Consider the following 24,038-nt stretch of genomic DNA (forward strand, 5'->3'; position numbering starts at 1 on the left):
ATGAGTGCTAGTCTAGATAAATCTCACGTAATTCGTAAAAAATATATTATGAAACCACAAAAATGTTAAAACATCTAAAAGCCTGTGTTCTTGTTCATTAGATGTACCTTAAACCTGTTTATAGTTTTGTACTTTTTCATTACATTATGTAAGTAAAAGCTTTCTAGATTTGATTGATATTATTGTATAGTTTGAATATTTTTTGTAAAATATAAGAAAGAAAATAAAAAAACACAACAACAAACTTTGTTTTTTCCTTCATCACATTTGCTATGAATCAAAAGATATACAAAAACGATATCAAAAAGGCATCAGTAGGTAAAAGCTCCCGGGTCCCAATGTGAAAAAAGCCTTTTATTCTTTATGGACAGACACCAGGTGCGTTCTGGGTTAAACACGCAGAAAAAAAGGCGAGCTTTGAACTGAAAGCAAAAAACTAAAGACAACAAATAAGGTCTTTAGTAAAGGCTTGAGTTATTTTTAAACGAATAGTTAATTCCATTACCTATATGCTCATAGGTTAAGTGTATAGAAGTAGCTAAAGGCTAACAGCATACTAAATGTTTCCTATTCTGCCGTAGCCATCCGGTGCACCTTGGGCCATCAGCGACTGACATACCTTGCAGCTAATCTTACTGGCGTATCATCTGACAAACCCTATATAGCCTTATCAGCTTCTAAGCTTAAAAGCACTCCTCTAGGGGTACATACCTAATATACCACTAGACTTGCATAGTTTTTTTACATTTCGAGTATTTACCTACCAGGTATGACGCTCAGCGGTACAAAGTACCTAGTAGGTAAGTGTCACAGGACAGTGGGGACAAACCCATGTGAATTTAAATACTGACTGTAGTGTAGGAGCAACTCTGAATAAATATTGTTTTACAAAATTGGAAAATTTGCGAAATAACTTTGGCCACGTGGCTCTACAGTGTATACTAAGCCGAAACCTACGTGTGCAGCATGTATAATATGTATATCTAAGCCCAGAAATGAAAACAAAATTCGCCATATAAAAACATTTTTCATATAAACTTTGTAGTGTAGTGTTTTAATAATCTCATGATTTTGGACAGTAAATGGCAGTACGTAAGCTTTACTAAAAACAATAATGTTAGCTATTTATATTACTAGTGACACCTGGACTCAAATGTTGGAACTACACTCGAAGCTCGTAAGCTCGCAACCAATGAACTATAATATCCGCTCTATGGCACGACACGAGGGAGCTTTAAAAAGCTGTTCATGTTGCCGATTGTTAAGTGTAGATAGCGCTACTATTGTAAATTAATTAAGCTTAATCTAGAGTTTTATGTCATAACTTTACAAGCGTAATATCTATTGAAGTAAAATAAGGAGTATTGAGTAAATACAGAAAATATTAGAGCGTGACAGTTTTTACATTCTTATATTTATTTTTATTTAAACAAACAATACATTGGAATAGTAAGCTCTAAAACTAATTAACAACCAATTATTATATATGAAGCCTAACCTAATTGTAAATAAATAAAATTTAAAAAGGTCATGATGCTCGCTCTGGGTCGTTCCTGGTTCAGCGCATTTCGTTGGCGATACAGCGCGGTAATGCGGCTGGCTTGTTGGGCACTTTCGAGCCAGGAACGATACGAGGCGGCATCTTTGACTAGTTAGACTAAGTTTGAGGCGAATACTCGTAAGGTAGAGAGTCCATATTTCGCGGTATTCAAAATGGCGTCCTTATTTCGAGTTATATTTATTTTCATGATTATTACTCATTTTAAAAGGTTTGGATACTCTAAAATTACATTTAATCGTTCATTATCTTTAACTGAAACTACTTGGTGTAGTAAATATGTTTAAAATTGCCTAAAATTACTAAAAACTCATGTAATGTGCCGTGAGGGCGACGTCGCCATGTTTTTCATACAAACGCGACCCGGCTTACGTAAGGCCAGCCATATTTAATAATTGTGTTTTTTAATATTTATACGACGTTCAACTTTGTAAATAGTTTATATTTAGTTTATTATATTCTTATACTTACATTAAATTTAAATTTTAACTCTTTTTAAACTAATTTAACCCCTTTAAACTCAAAAACAAAATACTTCGGTATAAGGGCCTGATTTTTATACGTTGTTCCTAACTCCGAGGTACCCTCGGTATAAGGAAAAATACTATGTCATGATTTTTAGCTTATAAGTTTACAAATAATAACATTTGAAGTATATGCTTGATTACATAATAATAATGATGAACGTGACAAGCTTATAACCTAATTCGGCGGTACAAAATATCCTCTAGGAATCTTAATATGACACGATAATTGTTAAAGCAAAAATCATTGTTACCTAGAAAACCTTAACTTAGTATGTATATTTGAAATGATAAAAAACAGTGTTATTTTATCGGTATTAACGTAAGTGATACATATTTTTACCAATATTTTATGTATGATTTGAGTAACATATCTATGTTGTTTCTAAATCGATAATTTGATAACTCGAAATATGGATTATTAAAATACTTGCTGAACCCCTAATATGGAGTATAACATTTTACATAGGTAGGTACCTCGGAAATCGGAATATGACTCTACATCACACCTTCGCAGTGTCATCCGATGCCGTCATCAAACCATAAAATCAAGATGAATCAGCGACTTTCTTCCTAAATTTAAAAGGGGTCTGGATAGATATGCCTGACTTTACGAAACTACTACTAGGTACTACTTATTACTTTATAAAAGAAGAAAGAAAGAAATTTGTAGACGTAAAACTTTATTTGGGTGAATAAAATAACACACACGACGGTTGAGTTTTTATAACACTTATATACACAATTGCCTAATTTCATTTCTGTATTTTATTTCCATTATCCTTCTACTTCGTGGTCTGATGGCCTGTTGTAATATTGATATTCCAGAATTCCCAGATAAATGAATGTCCTGGTATACTGCATTTCATGTTTGGTTTATGGGTCTGGTTGATTTATTTCATTTTCTTGTTGTTGTCACTGAAAAATAAAGTAAATAGGTAAATTGTATGGATAGTTGACAGAATTAAGCTTATCCTTATAAGTAGGTACCCATTTTCACAAAACTTTAGAGTTTAGAAACGAAAACGCTAGAAACAAAAACCTAGGTTAGTAACTAAACTGATGCCAAATTTCTGATAAAAACATAAAAATATTTCCATTTTACGTAATTTCCTAAAATAATTCGCACACAAGCTTACCTTATCGATTTTCCAATTGCATATTGCAAATACAAACATAATAATTTAATAAAACATGTTTGTTTTCTAATGTGAAGACTTAACAAAAATACTTTCAAAGAATAGCGGCAAACTTTTCGGCGGAAAATTGAACATGGCGCCGGCGCGCCTCCAGTCCAGCGCGCATGCGCCATAGAGATGTACCTAGTGCAATGTTCCTTGCTTCCGACCTATGCTTGAATGAAAAAATAATCGATGCTGGATCGATTCCTGGGTAGATACTTTTATTAAAATCATATTCGTTTATGGTAAATACATTTGGTACTCATCGGATTAGTACTGATAAGGTATTTGTGCTTTTGTAAGTTTTCGATACTTTTCCTCATCCCTTACAACCTACTTTTATTACGTATCATCAACTATTTAACATTTAAGTATTAAGAACATAAAATATCGTGGAAAAAATTTAGACCTTACCTACTTAGGTAAAAACTATAGTAAAAAATGTTTAAATCATTCGATTTCAATACTTAATCGATTATATTCGATTACTGTCACTATTTCATCAATTTACCCCATCTCTACTCTATTTTTTTTAATCGCTTGGAAAAGTCCATAGAACATCATAGAAGCATTATACATATTTTTTCTAGCCAATGTTACCAGTTGTAATAATGAATTATGAAAATGTTACATAAATAATAGAAATTATCACGAAAACCAATATAAATGGAGAGTATTTAATTCTTTTCATTATTTTCAACTACTATTTAGAATAATTAAATTTATTTGGAGTACTTTAAGGTTAATAAAGTATATCAATATTTTCGATTGTAATTTCCTTACGTTCATGGCCACACTCATGGAGCCACTGACAGGAGTAACTCGGAATATGGAACAGGCTACCTCGGTATATGGAAGAAACCATAATCCTACCTCGGTAATCTCGGTATTAGGGTAAATCGACATGTGTAATAAATTATATTTTTTTAAGTATAATAAATGTGTTATCAATGAATCTGTGTTAAGAAATATAAAATTTAACGTATATTCTTACAGAAGACAATGTTTCACATCAATATTGATGGTTACAAATGCTTATTTTTCTTACTTACTTTCAAATGTTGTGATTTACCTCGGAATATGGACGCGTTACGTTACTTTGAATTTGTAAAATTTTATCTTTTAGTTCAGTTTTCATAATTTTATTCTTATATATATTTTTTATTTCCATACTTTGATTAGTGAAATTCACAAATAAAAAAAGTACTTACCTATCATACTGAGACTAGCCTATTCATTTATGCCTTATAAAATCTCCCCCCCCCCCTTAAAATATTACTTAAACAAGTTTTAAACTTAAGTACTTAGGGTGACTTGCATAACAAAGTTAAACATATTTATATCTATGACCTCTTGCTCTGACAGTATAATGTCAGAGCAAGAGGCAAACTATTTAATTTTGATTAACTTTGTTGTGCAAGACGCCCTTAATTTAATTTCAAGCTATTTCAAGCTTAGAATAGTTTTATAAATTTAAGTATAGATGTCGCTAGTAGGTATAATATTTTACTCATATTGGTTACTCATTGAGTATGATGGGTAGTACTCTGTAAGTTTCTACTTACTAAAATATTTAAGTACAGTATTTTTCACTCATGAATCTCATTCGATATTTGAAAGTTTCCAATGCCCAAGGAGCGTATGTAAGTAGCATATACTGAATTTTACAGTACCTCATTTACGGTTACTGCTATAAGACTTTGGAATGCATTACCTGTTAATATCCGTTTTGCGAAGACAGATATAGCATTCAAAAAACAGGTAAAAGAACATTATCTTTCCTCCATCTTGCTTTAGTACCTCTATATTATATAATCTTTGTAACTATTTCCTCTATCTTTGAGTATATTATGTATGTATGTATTTAAGTATTTATTATTAAAACTGAATGTTTACTACATCATTTGTACACCTTCCTCATTTATTCTTTTAGTCTCTCCTCCACCCAAAGGTTGCCTGGAAGAGATCGCTTTTAGCGATAAGGCTGCCTATTGCGTTGTATTCACTGTATTATAAATTGTTATTTGTGTTCTGTTTAGTCAATAAAGTAGTATTCTATTCTATTCTATTCTATTCTATTCTATTCTATTCTATTCTATTCTATTCTATTCTATTCTATTCTATTCTATTCTATTCTATTCTATTCTATTCTATTCTATTCTATTCTATTCTATTCTATTCTATTCTATTCTATTCTATTCTATTCTGTTCTATTCTGTTCTATTCTGTTCTATTCTGTTCTATTCTGTTCTATTCTATTCTATTCTATTCTATTCTATTCTATTCTATTCTATTCTATTCTATTCTATTCTATTCTATTCTATTCTATTCTATTCTATTCTATTCTATTCTATTCTATTCTATTCTATTCTATTCTATTCTATTCTATTCTATTCTATTCTATTCTATTCTATTCTATTCTATTCTATTCTATTCTATTCTATTCTATTCTATTCTATTCTATTCTATTCTATTCTATTCTATTCTATTCTATTCTATTCTATTCTATTCTATTCTATTCTATTCTATTCTATTCTATTCTATTCTATTCTATTCTATTCTATTCTATTCTATTCTATTCTATTCTATTCTATTCTATTCTATTCTATTCTATTCTATTCTATTCTATTCTATTCTATTCTATTCTATTCTATTCTATTCTATTCTATTCTATTCTATTCTATTCTATTCTATTCTATTCTATTCTATTCTAGTATTTTCAGCTTTTCAAGTGTTATTGTTATAAGTTTGCCCTAGCTTCATGGTATGTGGTGAATTTATACATTTTATTGGTGAGTTAATTAAGAAAATATATGGGGGGTCGTCCGTCAAAGCAACTTGTTTCATCAATCTTAAGAAATCTAATCACAGTTTTTTTATCAAATAGAATTTTGACATATTTACTTGCATGAAACTGCAGTCCCTAAACTCCAGTTCTATATGTACATTTACAGCTCAAATTACTATACATAAAAAAATAACCGAGATAACCCAAATTCTCTATACTCCATACGCTACGCAAACCTAACCTCTCAAGGCATAATAAACAGCCGATAACCCGTACCTACACGTGTTGACAAGCTAACTAAACACGAGCTCCTCAGACCGTGTCGTACGACCGCAGTGTTTGGGCCGGGGGCGTCCCACGCCCGACGGGTCGTCAAAGTGGCCGCGGGGCGCCGTGTTTGGACAACTAATGAGGACGAGGCGTGTTTGCCGACCCCCGACCTGACGGGGTTGCCAGGGTTGGGAGAGATTTTCGCGGTAGTAAAATGGTATATAATAGTAGGTATTTATTTATTTAGACGACCGAATGGCGTAGTGGTTAGTGACCCTGACTACTGAGCCGAAGGTCCCGGGTTCGATTCCCGGCTGGGGCAGATATTTGTTTAAACACAGATATTTGTTCTCGGGTCTTGGATGTGCCCGTAAAATGGCAATAGGCCCGCCCCCTATTACATTGGGACTAACAGAACACTCTGGCGAAAAGTGGGTGCAGCAATGCACCTCTGCCTACCCCGCAAGGGAGTACATTAGTACAAGGCGTGAGTGTGTGTTTTTTTTTTTTTTTTTTTTTAATTTATTTATTAAAATGTTCAGGGTATTGCAAAAATGGTATACTTAAGGCGAAAGGGCTCAGCTTGTGATTCGGAACAAATTTTGGTTTGGTGATTCCCATACTTCCTACTTCTTCCCCTTCTTCTTATCTTGTTAGTGAGTGATAAGAGGATCGCTGACCGCTTAGGGTGGGCCGAAAGTTTATGAACACACACACACACACACACACACACACATACATATTTATGTACATACATACTTATATATATATATATATATATATATATATATATATATATATATATATATATATATACACAAACACGAAACTATATAGACTTGCACACTTTGTACACACTAAAAAAATCCTTAATTTTGTTATTTTTGTTATTTATGTACCTATCATTAAATAACCTGCCTTTTAGAATTTTGTTTTTAGTATTTAATTGTTAGTAAATTCATAGCAAAATTGTTAATGTGATAAAACTAGAACCTGTATATGCGTACAAAATAAGTATCTATAGGAAGAGCGGAGTCTCCTGGCACAGGTGTTTGTAATACTTAAAAGGAGGCTTCAGCAACTAGCATTTAAGCATATTTTTGGTTAACGTAAATAAACAATTTTTGAATTTTTTTTGAATTTTTGAACAGATGATACGTACGTCGATTTCGTGCCCCTCAAAATCATGTGACCAATAAAGATTCCCTGGATATGAACAGGTAAACTAACCATTATTATTATGATTATGAGTGAATATTATGACTACGTATGGAGTGAAATAAATAAATAGGTGTACCAATAATACCCCTAAACGACGTATACGCTAGACGTGTGGCAACACTGGAGGGATCTTGGGTTTTTCGCGCCGGGTTTGCGGAGGTCCTGCCGGGTGTTTGTTCTGAGCTCCAGCGCGTATCGCCCTCCGACACCCACTCCGAGGTACAGCTCTGTAGCTAGTCGCGTAGATAGGTATAGGTTAGTAGTAGGTGTACGAATGCTATGAGTGTTTAGTGTAAGTTATTTCTATACGTACTAATTGAAGTACATATGTACCTACTTAATTAGAAACCAATAAGTAAGTATTTTATTAATAAATGCTTTATTGGATAGTAACAAATGAAAAAAAAACATTATACTTAGAAGTTATACAAGGCAGCATTATTGCCAGAAAGCAATTTCTTCCAGCCAGCCATTATTTTAGGACAAATGGGATGTTACTTGATTGCGATGAGTCGCAATTGACCCTTTCGATCGGTAAAGTAAAATACCCAAGTAACCCAAGTTTACATATTTTTCAGTACATATTTTCTGTAAAACGTTTTATTTTCAGTAACTATTTAATACTTATAGGAAGAAGACACAACACTGTTTTTCAAACCGTATATTATATAATACCAGCTTTTCCCGCGAGCTTCGCTTCGCCTGAAAAAGTTTTCCTGTGGAAAGTACCCTATGTTCTTTCTCAAGACTATCTATAGGTATACCAAATTTCATTTAAATCAGATCTGTAGTTTTCGCGTGAAAGAGTAACAGGCAGACAGACATAGTTACTTTCGCATTTATAATATTAGTTAGGATGACATCGTCCTGTCTACTGCTTCGTTCTATTCAACCCTACCGGACTGAACAAAACATATCCACCAGACATTAATACCTATCCGTGTACATAAAAAACCCAATAGGCCGATGCTAGGGTACATGCGGGGGCGGGGCGCGGGGCGCGGGGTTGCACCTGCGACCATGATTGATGAGCGTGGAACCAGAAGGAGGAATGTGGAGAGTGAGGTAGCTACATACACTGTAAAAATTTGCTGGTTATAGGATTTACTACCTTCTTAGCTTTCACTCGGAGGAAACTTGTATAGTTCTGACTGATGTTTGACAGGGTCGATGGTGGTACGATAGCTGCTCAGGCTAAACAGTCATGTCGATACATGCGGGATGTCTGAAGATACTTACCACCTGGTGATAGAAGATGATTATGCCGGTTCTAGTATCGAAAAAGGGTGTTAAGTATGGTACGACTGGTTCCTAGCTAGGCTAAAAAGCTGGAAAACATTGTCAATACCACGCACGATCCAAAATGCGCCCTTTAACTCTGACGCCATATTGCTGAAATTGTAGCTGTAAGATTTCTCCCAACAATAACAATATAAACTGATACACCTTTTCTGCAAGATACCGTACTGCCCTAGCGTCCCTACCGCCATTGTCATGATTACAAACAGTGCTCCTGACGCCGCCGCTGACATCTTCAACTCAATATTTATTATAGCTACCTCTACACTTGTTTAAATACAACACCTTATTTAAAAACCTGGAATACATCAATCATTCCAAGTTGTAAAATTTCAATCACCCTTTGTTGTTGAAATTTCGAGCAGGCGAAATGAGAAGTTGATGTTGATTAGAAATATGTTTTTTTTACGTATTAGTTAGAGTGTTGTTAGGTAAATGCTATACAATATTGAATTTTACCTAGTTACTTAAGTATACTACTGATAATCTTGATTTTCCCTAGGCGGCTTACTCGGAAACCCCCCTGAAAGATACCTACATAATATGTTGGTGCTTATGCATTATTTTTATTTGATTACTTATCATACTACAAAAATCAGCAACAAAGAATACTCCAGTCAATAACCCAAATTCCTTAGAAAAAACACGTATACGGCACCATTTCGCCTCTCCATTCGTGTGTCGCGCAACCCTGTCTAATTTGATAATGTATCCTTTACGGGCGTCCGTCGCACGTCGCCTAATCTAATAACCGCTGCACACACGCCGCCGCGCCGTCGGTCGCGGGGTTAAGGAAAGCACGCCACCGCTGAGGGGTTAAGAAAATGACATTTGATTTCGGATATTGCGGTTTACTGGGTTGAGTGCGTGGAGTTTTATTTTGTAGGATGTTAGGATGGTAAATATAAACAATCGTGTATGGTAAATTGCATAGATGAGCCTTGCCTTCGATGATTATGCATTTAGCAGTAGTAGGAGTATCAAACAAAAATTCTGAGGCCACAAAAAAGTTAAATCTTGGCAAAATATAACATTTACGTTATGTAGCCAATCAATGTTGCTTCATTCAAAACGCTCCTCCTATGCGCCTCACGAGTGTGAGACGTGAGTTTTGATAGTTAACAACTATTGGGCACTACTACAGCAATAACATATAAAGTATCATAGAAATCAAGAAACGATGATGACAGAAAATGGACAGAGGCTGAAATAAACAGGCTGAATACAGATAATTAACTAATGAAAACTGTTATGTAAGTATCATAAGTAGTTTTCGTAACCAAATGCATGTTATTCTTATCGTGAATCTGTTTGATTCGTTGATTTGAACTGAAAAAAAGAAAGATGGCACCTTACCTTCAAGTTCACCTGGCTCAACTTCATTCTTTCAAGCTTCTTCTCATTTTCACGGTCAAAAACAACACAATAATTCGATTCTGTTAAGACTGTTTTACGTGGAATTATTTGGCGAGATCTAAAAATAGAAGGCAACTTTCGTGTCTGGCGACTCTGGCTACGTTTGTTTTTGGTATTTGTCCAATTGTCAAGGTCAAATATGAGTTATATTATACCTGATCTTCCATTTTCCAGCCGGCTGCTTTGTTTTACATAACTTTACGTCATACCCAAGGTCTGCATCAAAAGTCAAGGTGTAAAGACTCTTTCCCAGGGAGACCGAGTTAGCGATTGATTCTGGAAGAAGTTTAAATTATGTCTTTTGTTGGTCATATATAAGAATGTACCTATGTTTCCCCTAAGGCAGTCGTTTGTCTTGACCCTTGAGCCTCTACCAAATGTGTTTCAGTGTGCTAGTCACGAATATTTTGACTCTTACTAATTCAAATTGGAGGTACACCGCAGTTTGTATGAAATCTTTCTGTATGATTCTCGCACTGTATAAGGAGCGAATCACTCGCTTCTCGCTATACATTTTGTTCTCACGTGATAGGTCGCGAACCGTATCGCCGTTTTGGAATGAGTGTTTGTTATGCCTAAGCGGTAAAATATTAATATCTAGAATCGAGATATGTAGGTTTCCTCACGATGTTTTCCTTCACCGTATACCTAGTTGTAAAACCTGGCACCGCCGGCTGTAGACAAAGTCCCTAAAGCAAACGTTCACTAAGTAGGTGTGTTTATTTTTGTATTTATACAAACAGCGCGAAGGGATAATTCAATTGTGTTGTAACTCGGACTGCCGTGTATTTGTTTTGTTATTTTAAGGGCTACGGAATTATTCAAATACCTTTTGCGTAAAGATTTTACGCTACTCGACGAAACCTGAGGGACTTAGGTGGATCAGTGGTTCGTCATGCTGACCGTTGAAACAGTCAAGGTCAGTCCAGGTTCAAGAACTGAACAGCAGGTATTTGTTTGAATATATTATATTGTATTACAATTCAATAAAATTGGATGTACTAATTACTCTTTTTCCGTCAAGGATTAATAACTAAAATCTCTTACATGGGTTTTAAGTTTCGATTAGGATTTGTCATTCAATGCTATTAAATTACGAGGTAATTTTTTTGTACACATATAGGAACAAATCAGCATCATTATCAAGAGTCTCAATAACGTATACTTACAATGTAGATATCACCTGTATGTTAGTAGAAGAAAAACTAAAGGAAATTCCTTCAATAAAGCCACATGTACACTAGGGTGGAGCGTCATTGTATGAAGAAAAAAAAAGTTCGTTGGATCGATTGTGAATACCTGCGGAAAGTTGCATTTGGTTGAATTATACCTAATTATATATTTTTTAAATCATTTTTTTATAGTTTTCAGTCCCCTACCTCAGCTCAAAGTTTGAGTAGTTTTGGTAAAATTGGTACATCTTTGAATATTGAAAGAACGTAACGACAATTAACATCTTGGAAATATTTTACCGTAAATATGACAATAAAACATTAATTTTGTAAACCTAAACCTTTTTTTAAAAATAACATATAATTATAATCATAAACAATAGCAAAAAAAGGAGGAAAATCATGGAAATTTCGTAAGTTATTCATTAGTATTTTTGTAGACCTTAAAGCAATCCTTGATCCAATCAGGTCGCTCAATTGGCTATCGCTGCAGCCTGTAGGATTGGAGGAGATGTTATTTGCGATTCACACACATCATGTCAGTATAATGGGCCTCAAAGTTTAACTTTGGTACTTTATATATTCTTATCCCTGGTTTCGAGTTCTTCCTGGTCGCGATAATTCGTTTTAATCCCAATTCCCTTATATGTGGTCGGTTGTCGAACAGCATCGCTAGTAGAAGGTTTTCAGGAAGCGCAAAAAATGCATTTCTTTGTATGACTGGGTCAATAATCTGTTTCACATCAGAGCTGAAACATCTAGATAATTCAATTAATCTGTAGACGTGAGTTGGTCCTTGTTTAAACGAGCTATCCTTCTTTACATAAAACCATACTGCAGCATACACTTTCACAACATATTCTGCGAGTTTAATTAACTCTATTAGGGTTTGTTAACCAACGTGAATGGGGCCATTTTTCCAGGACTTGGCATAAATCCTGAGGACATGAACCGCTGCTGACTGCTTCACCCATTTACTTCTGATCTGTACTTAGAGTATTTTCAGTTTCAGTCGGTGAAAGAGGCACGTTAGATGGAATATAATAGGAGCAAACGCCGTGACAGACAGATTTTAACAGTTTTCCAAAGCTTGTCCTATTACGCCAGAATATAGTTGAGGGCCACTGGTAGCTCCATCTTACAACCGAAGGGGCAATTCGATCGCGTGCAGTTGGCAAATGAACCATTGTAGTGGTCTACCTAACTTTAATTGGATCAATCGAATTACGCCACTTTTCCAGCCAGTGTTTGTAGCTGTACCGTCACACCCGACAACTTGGTGAAATCAATGGAACTCTTAGTAAAATACGAATGTATAGAATCAGCTATAACTTTTCCTGTACCACACAACGTAGTTAAATGGCCTAAGAACAGTGATTCTGGCTCCACTATTAAGGATGTGCTCTAATGTAAAAATCGTTTTGTGAAAACGTTGACCTCGCTTTTGAATCACTAGCGTCTTGTTTTTTCGGCCATCGAGTCCACTGACTTCAGAAGAATACTCTTGCCTTTGAATGTCATCACGCACTCGTTTTCTAGCTCTTCTAACTTTGCTTCGATCTACGACGTTTTCAGCATGTTCTGAAGTAATCAGACCGACATCTTGTAGTACTGCACTTGCAACTGCTGCTGCCAATCGATCCGAGGTGCCATAGCGGTCACAAACTGTGACTGCTCGGGTCGATTACACCTAACGAGTACAATGGCGAGTCAGTGTCCTCGGCCGAGCACTCGATCACTTGCTAGCCGTTCATTGGTCGAGGATTGGCCGAGGATACTGTCCCACCACTGTACTCGTTAGATGTAATCCCCAATAGTCTATTTGACTGATACGGTATTGGTAGTATCGGCGCACCATCGAGAGTTTTAGATGTACTGGGTTGCGGTTAAATTAATTCCTGGAAGAGATCGCTTTTAGCGATAAGATCGCCCTTATTGAATTATAGATTTTAAGTCTAAAATGTTATTTACGTGTTTTATGTACAATAAAGTTATACCTACTAATTCAGAATGGCTGCAGATTCGAGAAGGCGTTAAAAGAAGAAGTTTGATTTTTTTATTGTAATTTTTCGTCCCTTTGACGTCGCATATATTATTATTTTTTATTACGTTTGTCTATAAATGTATCTATTATATATGAAAATTGTAAAAACAATAAAGATAAGTCGAAAAAAACAATAAAAGTAACGTAGTTTTTTTTAAAGTTATATATTTAAAATAGGACGATTCAATGATTTTTTCAAATATTCAAGAGGCGGTAGGGGACTAAAAGTAGGTACCAATATTTTTTTATTATTTTTTCCCCGTAGATAAGACGGTATTGCAACTTTCTAGTGCTATTCAGTAAGTGATATGTAAAAAAAAATATTACGCTCCACCCTAATGTACACGCACTAGCGTAAATAAGTGAAGGTAAACAAACAATACAAAAACACTCCTATTCTGGATATCGTTTTAAAAACGCGAACAAGAGTGAAACACTACAGTTGGTCGCGAGTTCTTTCGTCGCTGGTTTGATTGCAGGTCGCTAAGTGATCACATATTTCAAGCCCTCTGAGGTGTTATTCTGGAAGGCAAAGCGATGTTGTTGCGGTTTTTTTTTAAGAATATTTGTTTGTAGTCACTTGCTCCAACGAGCTGTGTTTGTAGTTACGCATACTATCCTTTTTCAAGTTTTACAAAAATATGATAAACAGATTAAATATTGTTCAATTAAAACCGACACATAGAAAAACTAATGTTAAGTCATATACTAATATATATATATATATATATATATAACCAATAATAAATAGATAATAAAATATAATCGCAAAGATTTTTTCCTAATTTTCAGACGTTTTCAACTTTGTATACTTTAAATGAGATTAGGTATGTCGTACAGTCGTACTGTAACTACGTCATTTTGGTGAAAAGTGCCATATATTCGTCTAGGGTTTCTGAATACTGGACCGACGTCTTGTTTTCGTCTTCCCTGTCGCCAATATAAATACCAGCTATTCGCATTATGAGATGAGTTTCATTCCTTACCCACCTTTTTCAGGGATTTCTGAGTGAAAAAAGGAATGGCGAGTCATTATTTTCTTTTTCCTTGATTAAACTTTTGAAAAGTAAGTGTAGATCTCGTTTATAGATGTAAATCAGTTTACTCTACTTCACACAATATGTAATTAGATCCTGTAAAATTTCAGGTATCTCTTTCGATGCCATAGGAAGCAGTAGGTAAGTAGTAAGGACACGGAAATTATGTCAGACACTATACCTTTGCCTTTAAATTTTGGCTTTTGTCCTTAACCTCCTTCTACAGGTGCTTGTTTGTACTTTAGAGGGCTTAAAAAAAACTAGGTAGGTATATAATAAATTTATCATCTAGAACCATAAAACGCGCAATAAAAACAAATCAAAACATTAATTACTATCTTCGCAGGCAGGCGACAGGCGCGGCGCTCCCCAGGGCAACATTCTGATATCGTAATTTCAATATTGTTGTGAAACGCGTCGCGTTCTCACGACGCACCCCGCGTCCCCCGCGGTCCCCGCGTCCCCCGACGCAGCACCATAGAGGTTTTATTGCGAGCGGTGCGAAACTTTTTCGAATTGGTTTTTAATTTTCGAATGCGGTTTTGCTGCCATTGAGACTGGCTGGTTTTGGATTTGGTTTGGTTGGAATATGGAAAAAACTAATTCAAATAAGTATCTATTTGGAAAAATTCATGTCGCATACGTCTTGTCGTCAAGTCGTCATGTCGTATAGTATTTGATTTTAGGTACTCATATACATATACAGAGTGTTGCAAAAAGGGTATACTAATACATGTGCAGCATGTTATATCTAAGGCCGAAAATTAAAACAGAATTTAGAAATTCGCGAAAAAAATATATCATTTTCCATAGAAACTTTATTGGTCACGTGACTTTTTTATTATTGAGAAGTTATTGAGAATGACGTTTTTTCGCGAATTTTGAAATTCTGATTTCAGCTTAGTATACCGAATACCTGTATATGTAAGAATTCATGGTGTCTGATTAGAAAATCTATAATTTTAATAAGAATATGTTAGTAACGAGTAGTTCGATGTTGCGATAAATATTTTCATTATGAAGTTGTATTGAGTCTATTCAAAAGTAACAAAAGTTAATTTAATAATCTGTTAAAGATAGCTACTTGAGTAACTTGAAAGTATCCAGCATAAAATAAATTATGCAGGCCCTGAAGTTCAAAGCAATGAACGAAAATGTAGCTTTTTACGTTTTTCGTTCAATTAATATGAGTTTGTGAAAATTTCAGCAGCATGAATGTAATATTTTGAGAACGCGCATCTTCGGGGAATTTTCCATTCTCAACGGTGTACGTAAATGGAGATTAAATCAGTTTGTTAGTTAACTTCCTACCTACCCATGGGATAGTCTAATTTTATTAATCTAAATTGAACTTGGTGTACTTATAATGAGCATAAAATGAAATGTAGAGCATCGATCTTTGAAATACATAATCATAATTCGCCCCCACTTAATTAAACCACTCAATTAAAGTTAGCTCATTAATCGCACAACTCTCAACATTCTCGCTCGAAATTTCTGAGAAAGCGGCCCAGTGCCTATAGCCATTCATTAGCTACCTGGATCGTTAATTACAACTTTTTTATTTTCCTCAATGACAAAGGAAGAGTCGGCGAAAAGAAAAGTAGACAAGTGTCGTGACACGCGCCCCTCCGCCGCGGGGGGCAGGGGTGGCCGCGGACCAATGGGAGCGCGGCGCCGGCGAGTGGGGTGTGCCCATTGGCCGGGGGTAGGGGGTGCGAGCGCCGCCCCTATCTCGACGGTGCCCTTATTGAATTAGGCTTATCATTCGATTTCAAGTGGGGCGACCGCTCAGACCTCTGCCGCGCGACCGATCCGTAATCGGCATAATTCGATATCGCGTTATCGCGTCAGGCTACGAGTTTAGAAGACGCGGGCGCCCCGCGCGGCGCGGGCCAGTGGCACGCTCACACTTTTATTGACAACCCTATTTAAATTTCAATTTAACCTACGAAAACCTTAGTGACCAGAAAAGACCAATGAGGCCTTAACCCTTAAACCACCACATCCATCCAACCATCTCTTAACCCGTCAACCGCCATCGTTGCAATGGAGTACGGCTACCTGAGCGGGGCGGGCGGCGGCTTCGACGCGGGCTGCCTGGGCGGTGGCGAGCTGGCGTGGGGCGAGCTGGCGTCGTGCGGGCAGATGTCGCAGGCGTACCGCTACCAGGGCCGCTACCAGGCGCCGCCGCCGCAGTGCGCGCCTCGGCAGGACGCCGCTATGAGGAACCACCATATATTCCCGCCGGCTATGAACTTGCAACGTGAGTATTATGATCCGTGTTAGGGCAAAACTCGTCAGTCTGTAATTCTAAGTGCCAATTTCTTCATAGTCGGTTAAAGCATAACCAGGGAGTAGTGGTTGAATTTGGACACATCTAAAATGAATTTTATATGGAGATGACGTTTAATTTATAAATCAATCCCTGTCGGTTAGATAACCGACTATGGAGAAATTGGCACTAGTGTAACAGAAGAGATAAAAATAACGAACAGCTTAATAATAAATACAAACATGTATATTCAATATCTCTGTTGGGGTAGGTAAAGGTCAAAAACCTAAAGTATATTTTACCGTCGTTATTTTTCGTAAGTTTAAATCGCATTATAAGGATTTCCCATAAAAAGCCCTATTATTTTCAAAAAAGTGATACAGGTGGCAAACCATTATTATATTTTTAAAGTACCTATTCACATAAATGTTTTTTTTAATGTATTTATCAAAGAAAAAACACATAACCACCAGTGAAGCTACGCTTCCTGCTACGCGGCTACGAGACGGCGTAGGCAAGGCGCTACGAATTTCCCGTCGCAAACATTTCGTAGCAAAACGCGTAGCGCTTCGAAGTTCTTACACTTATAAGCGGCTTCAGCCGGGTTTTCAAAAATATCTTGCAGAATCAAACCATTGCGCTTAGGTGACAGCACAAGGTTACTAAAAGCTCAAATACGTATCAACATTCGGACCGTGTAATTTTTCAATCGCGATTAGAAACCTATGAATGTCTAATCACTTCCTGAATATTAACGGTCAAGATATGTAGATAAAAGACAAGAACATACTAGCATAAAGTTCACAGTAGAACATCAGTATGATGATAATTAAAAGTTTCTCAATCTATTAATTTTTTTGGTGATAAAAAGTTTATTGTAAAATGATAATAGCAGTAGCCCTGTTCTTCGAACGTTCAGGTTTGAAGTTATAGTTTACACTGTAGTGATTTATAACTAGAAGACCACAATACAATCGTTGTAACCTCTGAATACACAAAAAATAATTACTTCACTACCTTTAACTTTAGAACCTCCTGGTAGGTTGACTAGTAGAAAATGCTTTTAGCATTAGATCCGCGCCTGATTAAACATGATTACTATCGTAAATTTTGGAATAAAAGTACAAATAAATACAACAGGCTTTTTATAACGGATGATGGACGTATTCTTTGTTAATTTGTGATAATAATAATTATAGTAAACCAAGTATAAGTCTGCATAAAATATAAACTGGTTATCTGAAAAATTCAAAGAGTAAGGACGATGTATGTACGATGTATCAAATATATTTTACAGTGTATATAACCAGTTTATCTTGTGCGTTATGACTTAATGTGGGTTTATTGTAGTGACGTTTCTTATTTTTGGACCCACAGCACAACTACCGTGACCATCTGTTTTTTTAAAGAATTACTGATTTACCTCAAAAACTATGTTTTTTAGCCTTTATTATTGCCATAATGATTAATTAAGGAATCAGTTAAACATTCAAGTACTTATTAAGAAGGTAGTTCTTTATATTTAGGGCTGATTTTTCAATGGTCAGATAAATATATGTTATGTGAGGAATACAATTGTTGCTGTCACTGCCTAATACAAACATTCAAATGCGACAGCATCAGGATTATTCCCCAGATTACTTTTATCCGACTATTGTAAAATCAGCCCTTAGTGGGTTTTTACTAAAATTACAAAAAAGGTGAAAGAATTATTTAATTACAAATGGCTATCATATGTCAACCACGCTATCCCTGCATCAGTTATAAACCGGTGAAACACAGTGATAAATCGTTTTTTACAACATGACAATGCATACAAGCCTTCAAACTCTCCTGGCTTCTTTCAGAATGCTGGGGTTTATAATTTGATAGAACATTTTCAAATATGGAAAACAATATACCGGCTCAAAATCTTAAAGTTATCAATCGAAATATACATATTCTGATCATTATGGTTAATGTTAGATGAGCTTTGGTTGATTTCACCAAACATTAAAACGTATTAAAATCTATTGCTCGCTTGGTTTAAGGAAGACAAACCATTGTTAGCTTACCATTACCACTAAGTTTGAAAGGGATTATTTTAAAACCAAATTTCGTATTTTTTCTGTGTAAATAGTTTTTTTTTCTTATCTTTATACCGTAGTTTCCTGACTCACTTCAGAAACCTTGATACCTCTTTCCATAGCATGCTGAGTGTCACGTTTTACACCACTGGTTGAAGACGTAACTTCATACAATTTAAAAGATTACAAAAATATTAGTGGACGTCACAGGGAAATCGTTATCTTTGTACGGAGGTTATCCACTTGTACGGTGTTAAAACATCTAAACGCATTGTGGGACACAATTTTTTCACAATGAACTTGTACTTTATGTGTGTGGCCATAATAATATCTTTATTAGAGTATCCCAGACTAAACGTGAAAATATCTGCAAATGGTTCTATTCTCATAACAAGAACACCTCGGGCAAACCCAAAACCGACGATCAATGTAAGATTCGTGAAAAACCTGCTTCGGTCCAAACCTAATGCTAAAGTGAAACCGTTTTCATTTGAACAAGTGTCGGGCGGAGACCGCTCGAACAAAGAGCGGGGGGCGTCCCACGGCTTGAGCGATTGCGCCCCTAATTGGACGCGACGCTCGCGAGAATCTTGGGGGGGACAATGCACCCACCCCCCACAATATCTCACCGCGGGGCGCGGCGTAATCTCAAGTAAGCCGGATTATACCCGTTAATCACGCGGAAATTAATTATAAGTTGCGTATTAATTGTTGTACAATAACACGAATTACCGCTAAGATTTACGTGGGTGGTGTTCAGAAGTCTATGTTATGACTTGGTTGATTTGTAAAAGTAGATACATGTAAATGGGTTGGGTTTGAAAGGCTTATAGCGGCTAGAAATCTTTAATGGACTGTGATATCCTAGAAATTGATACAAAAATAATCGCGTCTTAAGCTTTGCAGTGTAGTAAATAAATAATAAATTTCTTTGCACATGTGCCTGTAAGGTTTTATAATAAATATCAGGCGAATCTCGAGAGTAACAATGTACGGAGACCCTCCAACTATTCACATTTCGATATAGCGCCATTCCTATTCGCGCTGCATACAAGTTGACGGGTTAATTCAATTTGTACGCTGGAGGGTGATATTTTATCGTATCTTGTGATCTGTTCTGTCCCAGTATAGTATAGTAGAGTGGGTCATAAAAAAGGCAATATCTCACAGTTGAGCTGAGCCGGGCCGGGTCGTAACTCCACAATGTTACTGCGGCATCCAGGACAAAGAGCGATCCGGGCACAAGAAAATACATTCTTTTATATGTTTGACGAGTCTACAAAGTCTGTAACTAGTTGGGACGTTGTCATGTCACAGATTCTGGCGACACTGGTATGATAAGTTCGGAAAACTCTTGTTATTTGCATGTGATCGTAAATCCCACATATCTAATAAAGTCTGCGTATGTAGAGTCCCTATTCAAATATTTTTTACTCCACAAGGTAAAGGCTTGATGTACTATTTCACAGTTTATTTTATTACCAACTTAGCATACAAATCAAAAAACAATATGAAAATAATGCTTCCATAATAAAAGTGGCTATTATATATTTTACGGCTTAGGCAGAGAAAACGCAGCGTTCTCAAGGTGTATTTCGTTCTACCGTCAAGAGTATTCGTTTTATGTCCGCCATTACGCAAATATTGCCGCACGCTTATGTACGAATAAAAATATAATGTATTAGCGGCTCGTATCGGTATTAGCTGTACGATTTTGAATATAATGTACTCGTACTTAAGTAGCGTTTATCATTGGTATGATGTGTTTCCAAATAACACCTGAGTTTTTTTCTCTAGTTTAACATCTGACCTATTTGCATATTATATTCTTGCAAGAGGTATAAAGTACTAAGTTAAATGAGAAAGGTCGATTGATACCATGTTATGGCTCTCTTCCGGAGAAGACTATGTCCAGCAGTGGACGATTACTGGCCTATAATAATCCACTATATCCATACATTGACTATATTTTAATGTTTCACCAATAAGATGTATCTATGTAGATACTCATACAGTACCTGCATAGTATTTGTTCTAACGGTAGCTCAGCCAGAGAACATGATATGAAATTCCCAACACAAAGTGGGTATTCATTAATCTTGACGCACCGCAACCAGCTTTGTCGGCTACAATTTGCGTTTTGCTTCTATTAATAATGCCGGAATCAGAATATCAAATAGGCGACATTAAGTTACGAAAATGTTACATTTCCTAAAGTTTAAATGTAATTAAAGAAAAAATAGAGTTAATTTAAAATTTCTGGGTTGAGTTATCTAGCTAAGCATAATGAACCTATGTACTGAAAACCGACACTTAAACTAATTTCAGTGGTGCATTTCCTTCAGATCTACTTAAAACGACGATGAAGTTCTCTAATGATAAAGAGACGGTTTGATGTTTCGTCGATATGACACAACGATCGAACCGATGTTTAGGTTATCTCCAACTCACCCAATGGCTCTCAAATCTTGTCTAATTCCATACAAATTCATCGTTGCTGAAAGCGGCAAACACTAAAACCCAGCAACAAATACCTCCGGCCATCAATCTAAGTGTTAACCCTTCGTCCGCACGGCATATGCCGGAGGACGCGTCGACGAGCGTACATTATAGATGCCAGCTTAGATAAACAATATACGAATAAGATGGTATGTCACATAACAAAGAAAAAAAAACTGTTCGAGTTTTGTGTACTTTCATACCGTTTTATATTCGAACAAATGGCAACCATTGTATGAATAAAGTAACATATTCACATATCTTCTAATCAAATAATTCAAAATAAGAGCTCAGTGGTAGAAGTGGGGTATTATTTTTCGAGGCGTTTCTTTTGCACTGACTCTCCGTCTTGTTCATATATTGTTAATCTAAGGACGCCGGCGTGTTGGCGGGTTGACGCTCGAAAAATGAACCGCCATAAGATGGATGGGCACCGAGCTCGCGAAATGTTGAGGATTAAATCCGCGAACTGTATGATATATGCGAGGCACAAGTTTATGTAGCCGGCATGTACCTACGGGGGTTGTTGTGCTTGTGTTTTGAGGTTTGTGATCCGGTTCGAAAGCCTTGAGTATGTGAAACGCATGAAATGTGATGGATTCATATAGGTCCTTGTTCTTTACAAGAGCTTCTTTAATACGTCTACTTGTCTGCAAAAAAATAGGAAATTACACTCACGGGCAAAGAAACAGTTGCACTTACAAAATGCAGACACGAAATAGCCTCAATTTTTTTATACATTTAATCTGATATTTGAACAAAATTTTGGCGTTTTTAGTTTCTTATATTCTGATGCACCATTAAATGTACTTAAATATAGCAGAAGGCGTCGTTTAGAAAGTTTTTTTCCGTAGGTATACGAGTAATTTGTTGATTTTCTGAATGGAACTTTTTCATTGCCCGGGAGTGTATCTACTTCGTTTTGCAACCTGCACTCATGAAACTATTTTATCTCTTATCTATGTACTTAAACACAAACAGAAATCGACCAACCAAACATACCTAACCATCGACCGAACAAAAATCCAACCCCCTATTTCTTGTGCAAGTCCCCCGAGCAAAGGAACAGACGCGGGTCTTTAGGGCCCGGCCGTCTCGCGTTTTAGTAATTAACTGAACGTCTGGCAAGAGGGGGCAGTAGGAGGGGCCGGGAGGGGCGGGCTATGGGATACCGGAAAATATCCTATGTACCGGTATTAAACGTTACGGGTTTGATTCTGATGTGAAATGTAATGCGGTTCTTATAATTATATGCTCACCACTGTCATACCCAAAGGGTTAGTCAGAGGTGACTCGCAAGCGGGTACATTAATTGTACTAACGTGGTAGGTCGCAAGCCGTATCGCCGTTTTTCAGTCCAACATACCTTTTAAATTAAATTGTATGTTCCTACCTTCGAATTAACGGTTCCCGTGGAATTATTTTCATTCATACGTATTTCTCGTCAAGTTGAAAACAATTGCTATCTGCAGTTTATAGTTTTATAAATTTTCTGTATCCAATAACATGGAAATCCGTTATGTTTTGTTTTACGAATAAACATACCTACTTGTCTTCGCATAGAATTAAGATATACATACTTTATATTTATACCGGTCGCGGTTATCCCTATATTCTTAACCGGTTTCAGCCTCCAAGTGGGAGGGCAAGCACGGATCATATCACCTGTGAATTAATCGGGCTCTGACGATTAATTAGAGACACGTGTTCTCAGCCTCGCGAGGAGGCACGCTGCTTCTCATTTACATGTAGTTTACTAGGTATTAAGTAGTACTAGTATTGTACTTCCATTATTAATAGTGTATTTGGGTGAGTGGCCGTGGTTTCAAGAAGTAAATTTCCAAAATATTTATTTATTTCTTGAGTGAAATTTACGCTTATACGTTTACGTTCTTAAGTTGTTGTGGCCAAATTTTGTTTAAATAAATCAAACCGACAAGAATAGTTAAACGAAACTGACATGAAAGCGTTTCTGTTTAACATGTACCTACTTATCTTTATAACAAAAAACTAAAGTAATTTACACACGAAAACCCAACCCAACTTTACATAGCTAAATCATAAACAGCACAAACCCCGAGCAATAACAGTACGCTCATCAGTGACCCGCGAAGACAAATTAAACAGCCAGAAACATCTTGCGATGCTCTTCATTAGCCACTGGAGGGGGCAGAAGGGGGTGGGGAGGGGGGGGAGGCTCTATTAATAATGCAAATGAGACCGCAGCGCGACCAAGGAGGCCCGATTAATTCGGCTTCATTTGAGATAATTGTCGCAACGCATGCGGCCGCCCGGACCGCGGCCGCCGCAGGGTTAGCCGTTGTGACGGGTGCATTGCAGGGTTAAGTCGCTGTGGATTAGGATGTGCGGTTTGGAGATGTCGCGCAGGCTTAGGATGAGTTGATGTTTCTGGAATAGCGTGTCGAGTAATCGGCACAATACAGATTATAGGGCATATTTTTGTTGTTGTTGTAGAATCTTCATTAAGTCTACCAGTATTAAATATTACCTTTATGAAAATGATAGGAAATATGTATTATTTATTTAATGCTATGCATGACACAGTAAGCCGTAAAATAACAGTATTTATAAATTATACGTATACATACATTGTATTTAAACGAATAACCAAATAACAATAACGTTAAAACATCACATTTACAACACTACAGCAGCTTACATCGACAA

The 24,038-nt window shown here is 36.3% G+C and overlaps 1 protein-coding gene across 1 annotated transcript in view; it reads left to right on the forward strand.

Annotated features, from left to right (window-relative positions):
- The first annotated feature begins 16,559 nt into the window (after positions 1-16,559).
- LOC105385239 (paired mesoderm homeobox protein 2B) overlaps positions 16,560-24,038 on the forward strand; it is a 36,545-nt gene continuing 29,066 nt past the window's right edge. Inside the window, exon 1 of the mRNA XM_011555587.3 lies at positions 16,560-16,776. Coding sequence (XP_011553889.3) covers positions 16,560-16,776 — 217 coding nt within the window. The remainder of the gene's footprint in view (positions 16,777-24,038) is intronic.

This window comes from Plutella xylostella, chromosome 13, assembly GCF_932276165.1.
Source record: "Plutella xylostella chromosome 13, ilPluXylo3.1, whole genome shotgun sequence".
NCBI lineage: Eukaryota > Metazoa > Arthropoda > Insecta > Lepidoptera > Plutellidae > Plutella > Plutella xylostella.